The sequence below is a fragment of the Podarcis gaigeae genome (genome assembly GCF_964106915.1).
Source record: "Podarcis gaigeae genome assembly, chromosome: 4".
Classification (NCBI taxonomy): Eukaryota; Metazoa; Chordata; class Lepidosauria; order Squamata; family Lacertidae; genus Podarcis; species Podarcis gaigeae.
In genome coordinates this window covers 29480234-29495073 of record NC_139677.1, presented here as the reverse complement: position 1 = coordinate 29495073, position 14840 = coordinate 29480234, and the positions used below count along the sequence as shown (strand labels likewise).

General features: G+C 43.4%; 1 protein-coding gene across 2 annotated transcripts in view; it reads left to right on the top strand.

Moving 5' to 3' along the window:
* Positions 1-14840, top strand: part of GAS6 (growth arrest specific 6) — a 47728-nt gene that overhangs the window by 19791 nt on the left and 13097 nt on the right. Inside the window, exons 4-9 of one of the 2 annotated variants that reach the window (XM_083735530.1) lie at positions 233-295; positions 7927-8049; positions 8972-9094; positions 11539-11664; positions 13153-13274; positions 14138-14256. In XM_083735530.1, coding sequence (XP_083591656.1) covers positions 233-295; positions 7927-8049; positions 8972-9094; positions 11539-11664; positions 13153-13274; positions 14138-14256 — 676 coding nt within the window. Of the gene's footprint in view, positions 1-232; positions 296-7926; positions 8050-8971; positions 9095-9707; positions 9925-11538; positions 11665-13152; positions 13275-14137; positions 14257-14840 lie in introns of those variants that run through there. The other variant, XM_083735531.1, reaches the window with a different exon arrangement.

Sequence of the window (14840 nt, the reverse complement as noted above, 5' to 3'; positions counted from 1 at the left end):
CCCCCTCCCCCCAAACTAAATTAATCACAGGTCCTAATAGCACCATTGCGATATCTGCATTTCAAAGCAACAATATATTTTGACAAAATTAATAACATTCATAGCATTTGAATTGTGTTTTTTTCTAATAAGGCAGTTGTAGTCTAAATAGAATAAACAAGCAAACATGCTGAGTAGAATACCAGTTAATATGCCAACTTGCTTAGTGATAATGTTTGTTTTTGTTCTTCAGGATGTATTAAGAGGTATGGGTCACCATATACAAGAAATCCAAATTTTCATACATGTGTGCATAGTAAGTATTTTTCATATTTCTATGTTACTAAAAGAATACAGTATTGTTGGTTGTTGGCTTAGGTGAAGAGCAAGTCGAGTCCGTGTGAATATTGTCCAATGCTCCTTATAATTCTTCCCATCAGACTTCCACTTTGTTCCATTGGATAAACTATTGCCTGTATTTGAATTTCATAATAAACTATGGTTATGGTGGGCAATGATATAGTGGAGAAGGAACATGGAGGAGTGAAGCTCTGGTACTTTGTCATTAGTGATGGCATCATCTGCTGGAGCAAGCTTCATCACTTGTGTAAGATCTGCCAGGATTAGACGACGGCTCTTCCCTGCATGTGATCCCTTTGTGAGGTAGGCTAGGATCAGCTGGCCCAGTGTTACCCAGTGAACAAAAATTTCCGCAGCATGCTAATCACTGCACCAACCGTTGTCAGCTCACTTTTCTATAACGCGGGTGGCACTGTGGTCTAAACCACTGAGCCTCTCTTGAGCTTGCTGATCGGAAGATCAGCGGTTCGAATCCCCACAACAGAGTGAGCTCCCATTGCTCTGTCCCAGCTCCTGCCAACCTAGCAGTTCGAAAGCATGCCAGTGCAAGTAGATAAATAGGTACCACTGTGGCGGGAAGGTAAACTGTGTTTCCATGCACTCTGGCACTCGTCACTGTGTTCCGTTGCACCAGTAGCGGCTTAGTCATGCTGGCCACATGACTCAGAAATCTGTCTGTGGACAAACACTGGCTCCCTTGGCCTGAAGCGAGATGAGCGCCACAACCCCATAGTCACCTTTGACTGGACTTAACCATCCGGGGGTCCTTTACCTTTTTTTTTACCTTTCTATAACAGTTGGGTATAAAACCATGTTTTGCTGCTTTGTAGTATATAGATAGAATGGATCAAGAGACCTACCTGCGTAGGTCTCTTTGGGGAGGTGACTATGGGGACTGTCAAGATAAGTTCATGTGCTTCAAAATTCCACACTGTGCCATAGGTGACAGGAATAAGTCTAACCTCCCTCCAACCTCCCCAAAGAACCCCTCTCTCTGTCTCCTTCCCCCATTCTTCTGTGGTCCAAGTATGAGGAACTATTGGGAAACCTCTAAGTTCTGATTTTTCAGTTCAGCACAGTTTAGCATTGGACCTGAGGAGGACAACAAGCGGAAGTTCAATGGTGCAGCCAAGAGTGCTTGCACTATAGCAGAATTACTGTATTTTTTGCTCTATAAGACTCACCTTTTCCCTCCTAGAAAGTAAGGGGAAATGTGTATGCGTCTTATGGAGTGAATGCAGGCTGCGCAGCTATCCCAGAAGCCAGAACAGCAAGAGGGATTGCTGCTTTCACTGTGCAGCAATCCCTCTTGCTGTTCTGGCTTCTGAGATTCAGAATATTTGTTTTCTTGTTTTCTTCCTCCAAAAACTAGGTGCGTCTTGTGGTCTGGTGCATCTTATAGAGCGAAAAATACGGTATTTTGCTGGATGGAGTCCATAGTGATTCAAATATTATCTTACCTTGCAATGGTGCCTCATCTCCATCCAGTGTAATGCCATTGCAAGAAGGTCTTGGGGCTTAAGAAACAAGAAGGGATTCACCGACCTCCTTGCAATGGCATTACACTGGATGGAGTCGAGGCACCATTGCCAGGTAAATTGAGGGAGAGGCTTCTGATTGTTGGAGTGCTGCTGGGCCCTCCAGGATCACAGTGGAGGGCATCCAAGCAAAATAAGCAAAGCAATATTTTTTTAAAAGTTAAATTGCCAATTTTTTGTGGATATTGAGAAGCCAGAACCAGCCTGTAGGGCACAGGTTTTCTATCCCCGATATATAGAATTGTAGCCTGTCTTATTACAATCTGGTCAAACAGGCCATGTAATCCTGTCAAACGTAGGGAGTCTTTCACTAAATGACATGCATCCTACGCTTCACTTTATCTTTCAAGATCAGAACCCATTAACATTGTGAAAGATTCACCTAAAAGTTAACAGATGTGGCTGTAACTTAATTCTGGGATTAATATGCAAAATCTCAGGAATTGCTGCCTACAAAACCCTTTTTATTCAATGGAGAATAACCCTTTTTGCAGTGATTTTAGAGCCTCTCTGCTATCAGTGCTCAGTTGTGTGGTTGTGCTACAAAGTTCCAGCTGCAGGTTTTTTTGTGGCCACCATTTAGTATCTGCAGCAGTGACAGCTCTTCCTCCATTCATTGCCACTGCCATCTACCACCATGGATTGGGCCCAGGGGGAGAGTGTAGATGAGTAATATGGCAGATGCAGAGCTGAGTTGACTTGGGTTATTATGCCTACCTGAAACCAGACTATATGTGTGGCAGGTGGGCTTTTGGGCCTGAGAGGACAGTAAGAGGAGGTGATGAGAAGTGGTTAGCTTCTACATTAAAAAAACTACCATCACAATCATACCATACCCCCTTGTTAGTGTTAGAAACTCACATATATAAGCTAGGTGCCAAATGGCTCCTTTAACCAGGGTTACAGTCGCCAAAACGTAATGCCTAGTTGCCATTTTGGGGCCAGACGACTTGAAAGTCATATTTTTCAATATAACTTTTTGGCTCCTGACAGTTTTCTACTGTTGTCCATCTTTACAGCCTGCAAATTTTTTTTGCTTGAGTGTTTTCCTTGTGACAGTGTAATGTGCTTAGGGGGACAGAGTGCCTGGCTCTAATTGAAGAGGTTGGCAAGCATTGTAAATATATACATCTTAATACTTCAGATGGGAAGGAAAAATAGAACACACTCGGTTCTATTTTTCTATTGTGATGAAATAAATCAACAAATTATTTGTGTGCTAGGCAGATGGCATGGTGGGAGCTGCGCCATTTGCCTGACACAATTGCTGCTTATATTGAGCCAAAAGTGAACTGCTGCGGAAGCTCCGCTAGTGCCATCTTGGTAGTCAAGATAACCCCACAATTAACTGGTAGTAGTTGTAACCATGAGGTCATATATGCTTATATTCACTTGCTTTGATATGAGCTAATTGGCTTGCTTTGATGTTATCCTTATCTGTGGGCTTGGGGTGCTGGGCTCTGAGCCCAGAAAGGAGAGCTATCTGTAAGATGTGGCTCTTTGCCACCTATGCTCTCATCTGGCCAGGTGAAGTGATGGTGAGTCCTGGCCAAAGTGGCACACACTGCTTTGTGTATAAATAATGTTTGAACATTTGCTTGGGTGCGGGCAAGCCATCTCCTTGCTGCAGTATCCGTCCCGTGTTTGTAAAGGCTGGGAGACTTGGCAGGCTGATTTGCTGTAAGTCTACACCTTTCTCTTAATAAAGCACTAGAACTTGATCACTCTGATGTTTTTGACATCCTTCTTTGGTATCCCTGCACCCAAACACTCCCATTAGCCGTCCTGCAGTTCAGGGCATTGCTGCATATTGGGATGGGGAACAATGAGGTGGCAGTGAGGTCAGTGCAGTGCAAATGGGCTGGCTAGAATGCTGGCATGTTTGCACTGCACTGACCTCACTGTTGCCTTGCTCCTCCCGCCTTTCCATTGTGATATACAACAGCAGCAGAGATCAGGAAAGCAACATGACCCCACCCCACTGTCCATTGCTGGTACTAGGGTCCAATATTCTTTCATAGTATTTCAAGGTGTGGTTAGCACTAGGCCTGGGTGATATATTGGTATATTGATGTATATTGATATATTGCCCAGGACTGGTATGTCGGGGCAGACCACAATGACAGCTTCACTCATTCATCGCTGGTGAAATTGTCACCGCTCTTGAGTCCCTATGCCTCCAGCGCACTGAGGAAGAAACAAACTAGTTGAGAGCTAGAGGCAGAGGGACTTGAGCAGCGGCGCTTTCACCAGCGATATGCCATCATATTCTTCCCCGGCGGGAGGGAGAATCAAGCTGAATCAGCGAGGTGCTTGGCTACTGCCGCTTGGTCCATCTTCGGGGAGTGGGGGGCAAGCGGGCAAGGTAGCTTGCCCACTCCCCATGCCAGCGAAGGCAGAGGGAGCTTGGCCAAGGAGTCCCAAGGTCCTTGCTGCTCCACCACAAGTGGCAGGGGGCTCAGGGCTGGCTCCATTGGGGGCAGGAGCTCTCCTGCCCTGCAGCGGAGCCTGGCCATGGGGCGTCAGGGCTCGCTCAGCTGGGGCCAGGAGCCTTTCCACCCCCTGGTTGAGCAGCAGGCTGGGGCCAGCCGTATTGGCCACATCCTATGAGGCGCTGGAGTGAAACCACCTCAGCTCCCACGATGAGAGCTGAGGTGGTTTCATCCAGCATCTCGCTGGCTGGGGCCAATGCAGCTTTTGGCTGGCAATACACTGTGATGTTGAAAACCCAACATCGGCCAGCCCTAGTTAGCACTACCAGAAGTTTCTTGCATGTGTGTACTAAGGGCATTAAACACATTGCTGGAGAGGCTGGGATAATGAGAGTGAGCTCTCTTGATATGGTGGTCACCTTCACCGTTGAAAGTTAGAGTGAAGCAGTGAAACCAAAGATATCCAAAGCATTGTGGAAAGAAATCCTTTGGAAGGTGAGAGAAAGGTGAGATGATTGGATATGGAAGGCCTGTAGCATGCTAACTTTTTGACTAGCTATGTGCAGTGTTAGAAACTGAGATATGACAGCTAGGAGCTAAATGGCACCTTAAACCTAGTTTTTGGGTGCAGCAACGAATTGTCCAGGCGCGGGGGTTTTTGTAACAAGAATACAAAGCTGAAAATGAATGAACTGCAGCGAAAATATTATGTTCATTTACCACATGGTCTAGTCCTTTCCCTGCCCACCCCCCTAATATTCTTCAGAGGGTCTCTTCTCATTCTTCAGAAAGTAGCTGAAAGTGGGGAGGCAGAAAAAGGTCCTCCTTCCTTCCACTCTGGAGTTTTAATCTGAAATCTTAGGCGCAGTACTGTACCCAGAGCTCAGAAATCCCTGATGCAAAATGCACCTAGAACAATGGGAGTTTCAAACACTGCCCATGTGCAAAAAATGTCTCTGTTCAGAGGACAACAACAGGGGCATATATTGTTTGGAAGTGAGGCTAAGAATGGGAGTGGTGACCGAGAAATGGAAAGCATGGTTTAAAGAATGCCATCTGCTGAGCGAGAGGGAAGAAGAATAGAACAGTTGCAGTGTTTTTCCTGTGTGTGAAAAATGCTTCACATAACATTTATCTTAACAACAACCTGTAAAGCTGGGTATGTAAAGCTATGAACTCGCTAGGTTGCCTAAGGCAATCTGTTGTCTCTCAGATCCTGGCAGGGAACCTCTTACTTAGAAATGCTTATGCTGTGCCTGAGAGATAGCAAGCCTGCCTAAGGCAACATATTGAGTTCACGGGGTACAAACAAGAAACCTCGCAGCATGCATTCTTGGCTAACAGATTTATACAAGGAAAAGAGACAGACTGAGGACTGGCATGGACATCATAGTAAAAGGATGATTAGAATCCCTTGTCCTTTGCTCCTATTGTTCTTAGCATTGGCATAGCTGACACACAGATATCACCCATGGTAAGATTTATGCCTGAAATGAATTATGGGAGGTGGTAGGCATGATAATTAGTCAAGAGGAAAAGTTAGGGTTCCTTGCTATGCCTGTGCCATAGAGATACATAGAAGATAGAATAGTATAGAACTCCTGGCTTTCTGATTTATGTGGGATACTTACTTTAAGAGGAGAGTAAAGTGCAACTGAACAGGAAACAACATAATACTCTTCAAATGAGTACTGACTTGGCAAAGTGGAGGTGGCAGCTTAGCTTGGTTTAATTTTACTGCAGCCAAAGGATTTTTGTGTGTGTCTGTGGGATCTGTTTTGCTGCATTGGCTGTTTTCAATATGACTTTGTGAATATCTCAAATGGTTTAGACAAGTAAGCACTATTAGCAACATTTCACCTGAAATATTTGAATACCATGTTACGTCACTGCTCTGCTGTCTTGTCTGCATCTTGATGATACAGGTATTTGCTGCATTACAGTGCAGACCTGTGGCTGCAGAGTTGCATGCCACTGATTAGAGAGACTGTGATTATTCACGAAGGCTTCATTAGAGGTTTGGGAGTGCTCCTGTATCCTGCCTCCAACTATATCTTTCTTCAAGGTCTTGCTTACTATTACATACTTGGGAGACTTTGTGATGGGGATTGTCTTTGCCTTTCAGTAAGGCTTCTTTTGTTTTAGTGTTTAACAGTCTTATTGTAGAGACGTTTTCAAACAGTACAGTTTATGGCTTTCAAGATTTTAGCGAATATTATAGGTATGCTTCCCTTTGGCAGAGGATAGTCACATGCCACTCCTTAAGAATTAAGCGTTCTTTCCTCCCTTTCTTACAAGAGAACATTCCGCTGCAATTCAAGATAAGTTACTATCTCCAGAAGAAGAATTCCTGAAGCACTGTCTTGTTAGGCTTAGGACATAACATATATAATTATTATTAATAAATTGTATACCATTTCTGCAGTTAATGTTTTTTCTTCCAGAATGATGACTTCAAGTCAGAATGGGCAAAGTAAATGGTTCCCACATTTTTTCTTTAAAGAGTGAGCTCTCCAAGACAATAATTCATTTAGCTTGGCAAGTGTATTAACTTTTCTGTAATTGAGCAAATTGCCTAGAACAGTGGTTTTCAACCAGTGTGCCGTGGCACCCTGGGGTGCCTTAAAAGATGGTTACGGTGCCATGGGCTACTCTCATCCCCTCTTTCCTTCCCTGCTTCCTCTGATGCCCTCTCGCGTCTCTGCCTCCTAAAGGCTTGCACAGTTGTTTGTTGCAACTGCCCTGGCTGCAAGCTTCCCAAGCGAATGGTCCTCTGGGACTGGCCAGGGGGTGCTGGTTGCTAGGAGCTGAGGTGGCCTTGGGAGTAAGCAAGCAAGTGGTTGAGGGAGCCAAACCAGCTAGTCTGCCAGCCCTTGCTTTTGGGAATGGACAGACAAGTAGGAGGCCAGGCAGGCAGGCACTGTGCGGGTCTTTCTTGTGCTTGCTGTGTGCAATGCCTGCCAGGGAGCTGAGTGCCCAGTCCTGAAAGGGAGCCTTTCCACCATGCAGGCCCAGCAGTGCCCACTGCTGCCTCCCAAAGTAAGGTACTAGCCTCACATTCACCTCTGGCCACTCTCCGCTGGGCCACTAAGGCTGGGGGCATCCTCTTCCCAGCCTTTGTAAGGCAATGTAAGGAGGCAGCTCTCTTTGGGGCAGGGAGGGCAACTCAGAGACCAGGGGCAGTGGCAATGGCTGCCCAGAGGACTCCCAAGGAGAAGGGAAAGGAGGCTGAGGAAACCCTCCACAAGGGAGGGTGTTTGAAAAAGGGTGAGAAGCTGCCAGCTCTGCAGGCAAGGGGTGACATAACTGGGCTCCTGAGCCCCACAGGGGTGCTGCAGAAAGTATGCAGTTGGTCAAATGAACCGCGGACTCCAAAAGGTTGAAAACCTCTGGCCTAAAAAACAATGTCTTGTGGCAATGCAGTGCTGCCATCTTTCTTTACAAAACAATGCTAGTAACTGCCTCCTTTCTCCATCAGTTTTTGTTTATAGAGGCAAACAGTGCATTTGCCACCTCCGGAATTTGTTTGAATGCTAATAGCAATATTGTCTTAAATAATTTGATTCCAGGGTAAAAGTTTTATGTGGTGTGTTTTCAACCCTTCCCTCCACCCCCAGATTTGCCAAATCAGTGTTTGCCTAGTCCGTGTCATAAAGACGGTACGAAAGCATGTGACGACTTGAAAGGCGGATTCCTTTGCCGCTGCAGACCAGGCTGGCAAGGAGAAAAATGCAATGAAGGTAAGTCTTGTTTTGTGCTGCTTGTGGCTGTGTGTTCACGATGAGGATAATGAGATGGGGAATGGTTGCAGCTCAATGCAGATGCTTTGCATGCAAACCTTCCCAGGGTCAGTACTACTACTACTAATTTATTTATTTATTTATATGCTACCCACCTGACTGGGCTGCCCCAGCCACTCTGGGCGGCTTTCAGCAAATTTAAACATCAAACATACTAAAACATCAGACATTTAAAGTTTCCCTAAACAGGGCTGCCTTCAGATGTCTTCTAAAAGTCAGGTGCAGTTGTTAATTTCCTTGGCATCTGGTGGGAGGGCGTTCCACAGAGTGGGCGCCACTACCAAGAAGGCCCTTTGCCTGGTTCCCTGTAACCTCACTTCTCGCAATGAGGGAACTTGCCAGAAGGCCCTTGGAGCTGAATCTCAGTGTCCAGGCTGAACGATGAGGATTGAAATGCTCCTTCAGCTATACTGGGCCAAAGCTGTTTAGGGCTTTAAAGGTCAGCACCTACACTTTGAATCTTGCTTGGAAATGTGCTAGCATCTGTAGGTAGTGGTGGAAAAGACTCCACTCTGAAATCCTGGAGAGTTGCTGCCAGTCGGTGTAAATCAGGGGTAGTGAATCCATCTCCCATGTGACAGATGCAGTCCCCGTGGCTTCTCCTTACCCTGCACAGAAATTGGGCTTGAAAACAACCTTTCATGGACACCAAAAGGAGGCTTTTTTCTATGGTGCAGGGTGAGTTTTGGAGATGAGTGTCTACAGCTGGGGTGGGATAAGTTTACCCTCCCCTCTCATGCACTCCAACTTTTCTGTTGAAAAACCCCCTTTCCCACATGACAGTGAAGTTTGAAAACAGCCATCTACTGTGTTTGCAGCACCGAAGTGAATACACCCAATATTTCTTATTTCTTATTTCCAGATATTAATGAATGTGCCGAGCAAAATGGTGGCTGTAGACATATCTGTTACAACACGCTTGGCAGCTATCGCTGTGCTTGTAATAATGGGTTTGAACTCATGGATGACAATAAAAGTTGCAAAGGTAAGATGTGAGTACAGAGCAAAGCTTAAACCACTTACACAAACTTCTTCATGCATGTTGGTTCATTCACTCCTTTGCTGATTTAAAGCAAACTGATAGTTTGCTGATTCAGAAGAAATGCCAAACTAGGATTTGCATCAAACCAAGAAAGGAGGAATGCCAGGAGCAAGGAAGCAAGTAGAAGAGGAGGAAGCATGTGTCACGTCTGAACTGCCCCAATGATTTAAGCTCCCTTTTGTGGGAATTGAACATTTAGCAGAGTTTTGCAGAAGACAGCCCTGGGTTGTTTGACCCTTTAATTTGTTCCCTCCTGTAAAAACTACACAAGACCCTTAAATTTTAAAGAACGAATAACTTTTACTTAGTGTAGTTGCAGATACAGATTAAATATACTGTGCAGGTGGATATTTCTTAAATTGCTAATACAGGGTGCATAAACTGTTACAGACTATTCTACTCAAGGCAGAAAGCAGCACAACATAGCATAGCTGCTGTAACAGTTAAAGACTGTTCAAGTAACTGCCATAACTGAACCAACTGCCATAACTGCCACAGAGCGTAAGACATCACAGAGTTCTACAGCTCTTACAATTAACCCTTTACATGTCATGTGCATTTTGGATGCTAACATCCCACACCCTTATGTACTATGGGGCTATTATTATTTCATTTTGTTGTTAGTCATGACTCCAGTGCTTTTCCAGAAGCCTACTGCACAAACACCATTGGAGTGAGTGAAAGCTCGATAACATCAACGTTATATGACGATTGCTCCCGAGAGGCACAGCCGTGTTGGCCTGTCGTAGTAAAAATAGGAAGAGTGGGGGAAGGTGATGACATAAGACAGGGGAGGGGATATATTGATTGAAAATGTATTGTATTGTAACTGTCTTCTAACTTTTGAATATTTTTTTAAAGACAATTTTATTCTGCACAAGCTGTTCAAGTGAACTCTTTTGCATCTGATAAAATGGGTTCTAATCCATGAAAGACAAATCAACAATACATTGGTGCCACAGGACACTCCGTTCTCTTTATTAGCATGTTGCCACTGACGGCTAAATTGAACTGTTGCTAATACTTCTTAGTTTCTTACAACTATGGCTTAAGATTCCAGTATGAAAAGCCAAGTGTGCATGTCTAGGCATGTCTGTAGTTATACCACAGAACTGTCCAGCACCATAGCAAAGTGGTGATTCACAAAGGATTTGCATGTTGGGTTGTGCCAGTGTGCCCCAGCTAACCAGCCTACTTTGACTCTGAAAAATAGTACCTTGTGAAGTGTGGATTTTTAAAGTTTTTCTATATATTGCATTGCATTAGCTCATGAAATAGAGTTGAGTTTGGAAATGTATGAATATTTCAACAATATTTGGTGAGAATCTTCCTTATACTTATTCAAGAAATAGTGAACAGTGGCTAAGTAGCTGTAAGACTGGGGGTTTCTTTCCTGCCTGTCTTTTTAGTAAACTATGTAAGACTTCTGTCTTTTCAGCAGAGTAATGCTGTTGTAGTCTGCATATGGGAAAACCCCTGCCCCGTACCCATTCTCTTTTGGCAGCCTTTCTAACCTGGTGCCTATCAGATAGATAAGCACACACATGCACACATATATCTACAATTCCCATCAACCCTTACTCTTGGACATGGTGGCTCAAGCTACTGGGATTTGTAGCCCAAAATATCTGGAGGTACTAGGTTGGGGAAGGTTGTCCTATAGCGTAAGTTTCACTTGGTGCCTTCTAGTTGTTCCCAAACTACAACTCCCACCATCCCTGGCCATTGACCACGCTAGCTGGGGCTCTGTAGTTCCAGGATCAGCTCTATTAAACACACATTTTAAAATCTAGACCAAGAGAGTGGAAGGGGGTGCAGGTGACATCATTTTTCACACCCTGCTTTGCGAACAAAGGTCATATATGCTTCATGTTCTCGTTCACATTAGTATGCAATAGCGAATTTGGATATGAATCTGCTCAAGATCTGTGCGCATGATTCCATCAATAGAATCACATGCAGAAGCATCCTCCCGTGTGTGTGTGTGTGTGTGTGTGTGTGTGTGTGTGTTACTGGATTGAAAAGGCTTTGAAAATATGTTTTCATTTTTTCCTCAGCAAAACAAACAGTTTGTCATTTCCTAATTCTGTGATCCTTTTGGTCCCACAAATTCTGACCTTACTTTATATTGCTGTCACATTTTTCCTGTGATTTTTTTCGATGTTTCCTCTCTCAATAATGTGGTAGCATTTTACCCAAGGTGCTATACAGCTTACAAAACAGCAGCTTCTGGTTTCTGGGAAGACTGAAGTCATTTCCTATTTCCATTATTTAGTTGTAACAATGGAATGAGAATTGACTCTGGACCAAGATTGAACTTGGGAACGATAGGCATTGAAAGAATGTTGACATTCTGATTATTGCTGTTGATTTTTGTTCCTTTTCAGATATAGATGAATGCACAGTATCACCAGGTATCTGTGGAGAAGCTCAGTGTAAAAACGTGATCAGCTCTTATTCATGTGTCTGTGATGATGGCTATGTTTATGATGATGTCAGAAAGGTTTGTGAAGGTTAGTAGATGGAATTAATTCCACAAAGATAATTCTGAGGCTTGATAGATTGCTGTCGTAAAGTCCCCCCCCCCCCGCCTCGATAGTTATTTTTAAGTCTTTAGGGCAGTGATTTCCAAATTCCTCCCTCACCCTTGACCGCTTGAAAATTTCTGGTGGTCTTGTTGAACCTTTTAAAGATTTTTTGCGCTTTGTAGCAATTATAATGTGGGGCGCAAGATGTGGTATGATTTTAATTCTCTTTGTATTGCTTCTTTTATTTCATATGTTGCATTTTTTATATTACAGTTTGCCTTCCAAAGAATTCAAACTAATATAATAAAATGCAATATAAGAAATAAAAGACAATTGAAATACAGTTTAAAATCCATGTTAATATGGAATGTGGACAGTGCTGTGTACCACCTGTATGAATCCATGGTCCGTGAACTACAGTTTGGGAACCCTTGTTCTAGAGAGCTGCTATCTTTTGAATATTTTTTAGCATCATCAAAAAAATTGGCCTCATTTGTTTACTTGAATGCATGAGACATTGTGGCCATGGCCTTTTCTTTGGATAGCGACCATTCAGCACTGATAATGCTGCAAACAGGTTGCCTCATAATACCCCTAAAGATGCAGTATTCTGAGTCTTCCCCTTGCAGAATGCCAATACATAACCAACAATGAGTCTTGGAAGGTTCCCCTGGTGGACAAAATTAACAACCAATTTTAGCCCAAAAAATTTTCAGCAATCTCAGTGGAACACCTTCCACTAGGTGGAACTAGGGTGACTAGGGAGAACTTGGTATTATGAAGCAATCCCTTTTGCATAATGTCATAAACATACTACGCAATTTCAGAGATCAGTAGATAGACATGGAATAGGACAAACTGAATCATATTAGCATCCTGGCCATGCTTTCTATGCTTTCACTAACCCATTTTTTAGCACTGATCTTGGAGTGTGGCTTTCATTCCTGGATCTCAAAATTAGTATCCCCAGTCTCGCCTCTGAACCCTTTATGATTCATCCACAATTTTACAATACAGACAGGACCCAACCAAATGATTCATTGGAGAAGTGTGAGATTATATAGAATTAGGGACTTTTATGACAATGGCATACCCCTAACAGGTGAACAACTGTCAACAAAATTGGGGAAGAAGAGGGAGTGTTGGCTTTATAGGCACCAGATCACCCACTTTGTCACCGCCCCAAATTGTCCTTTTGCAATCCACCAGACCCTTGACTCCATTCAGAATTGTAATACTCATTGCAACTCCAGAGTCCCCCCAAAATGCTGTCTGTCATATATGAAATTATTGATGCTATTAAAGCAGAACACCTTGAGTGCCCTATGTTCCCCTCCACCTGCCCCAGAGGGAATAAGACATGCTAGATATTGCTTTTGGACAACAGTTGTTATTGCTGTTTTTAAGCCTAGCATATTAAAAAGGAATGTAAGAATCTGCGTCTCTGCTTTCTCCATTGTTGCTGGAGTATAGATGTGGACGAGTGTGAACAGAAATATTGTGAGCAAGCATGCGTCAATTTGCCAGGAAGTTACAGCTGCCACTGCAATGGAAGAGGTGGAGTAAAACTTTCCAAGAACATGAACACCTGTGAGGTAGCTTTCTTACTTCTGTTCAACGAGATAAGAATGAAAGAATGCAGTCCCAAAGCTTTGAAACAACTCTTTACAAAGGGGAATAGTCCAACTGGCTCAGACTCCCCAAGACTGGAGGCAAACCCATTAAAAGACCAGCATAACTTCAATAACAGTGTGTGCCTACAGTGGATTTCAGTTCCAGGAATGTAATTAACTTGGTATTTGTTGCCTGCTTTCTCCTCCCTCCCCTTAGTTCTCAAAAGGAAATATTAAATAGGAACATAGGAAGCTGCCTTTTTTCAGGGCATGCTGTTTGTTTATCTAGCTTATAATTGTCTATTCTGCTTGAGAGCAGCTCTCCAGGGTTTTCACCGGACATGCCAGGGTTTGAACCTGGGACCATCTGCTTGTGCCCGCTCACTGAGCTGCATCATAATCAACTTATTCTTCTTTAGCTGTGTCTAAACATACATTTCTATGCCCAAACTCAGTGTGGAAGTAGGTGACAGCTTAATCTGCAGTTGCTAACTGGAATGAGGAGGGATTGTTGGGAGTGGACTCAGCTATACAGTTGCAGATAAAACGTTTTAGGTGTGTTGTAAAGTGTGATATACAAATGTTACATTAGATAGCAATGGTGAACTATGGCAAATTCAATATATTTTTCAAAATGTTTTTTTAAAAAGTATTTTCACAGCGTTTTTTATATGTGTGTAGATTCTACCTGTGTGACTGTAGTCCCCTGGTTACTATTGGAAAGTTGCAGTGGCATTGAATTATCAGTGTTTTGAAAATAAAAGAAATCAAAGAAAATCACTGTTTCTAAACCTTGTCTTAAAGTTTTATGTCTGTATATGTGTGATTTGCTTTTCTTCCTGTAGGACATTTTGCCCTGTGTATCTTTCGCTGCTGCAAAAAGCGTTAAATCCCTCTATCTTGGAAGAATGTTTAGTGGCACACCTGTTATCAGACTACGTTTTAAAAGAAAACAACCAACGCGGTGAGAATCCATTTTTAATTAAAGAGGAAAGGTCTTTTCTAAACACATGATAAACTGAGGGATAGGTATGGGTTAAAACAGATTATCTTTCTATGATCAATAACTTACTGTCACTATTGTAGACTGAATTCTAGAAAAGTATTTGTGGCTACAGACAGACAGTACAGTGGTACCTCTGGTTGCGAACAGGATCCGTTCCAGAGCCCCGTTTGCAACATGAGCAGAACGCAACATGTGTGTGTGTGGGTTGCGATTCGCCGCTTCTGCACATGTGTATGACGTCATTTTGCGCGTCTGTGCATGCGTGAGCGGCAAAGCCTGGAAGTAACCCTTTCTGGTAGTTCCGGGTCGCCACAGAATGTAAATTGAAAGCAAACGTAACATGAGGTATGACTGTATGGTCTTTTGTAGGCAGCAGTCATGACACTTGCAGTCCCATGTCACAATAACATAGTGTTCATAAGCAGACATGGGGAGCCTGTGGCTTCTCAGATATTTCTGGACTAAAGATTCCACATACCTGACTATCAGCCATACTGCATAAGATTGATGGGAGTTGGAGTCCAGTAATACCTGGAGGACAA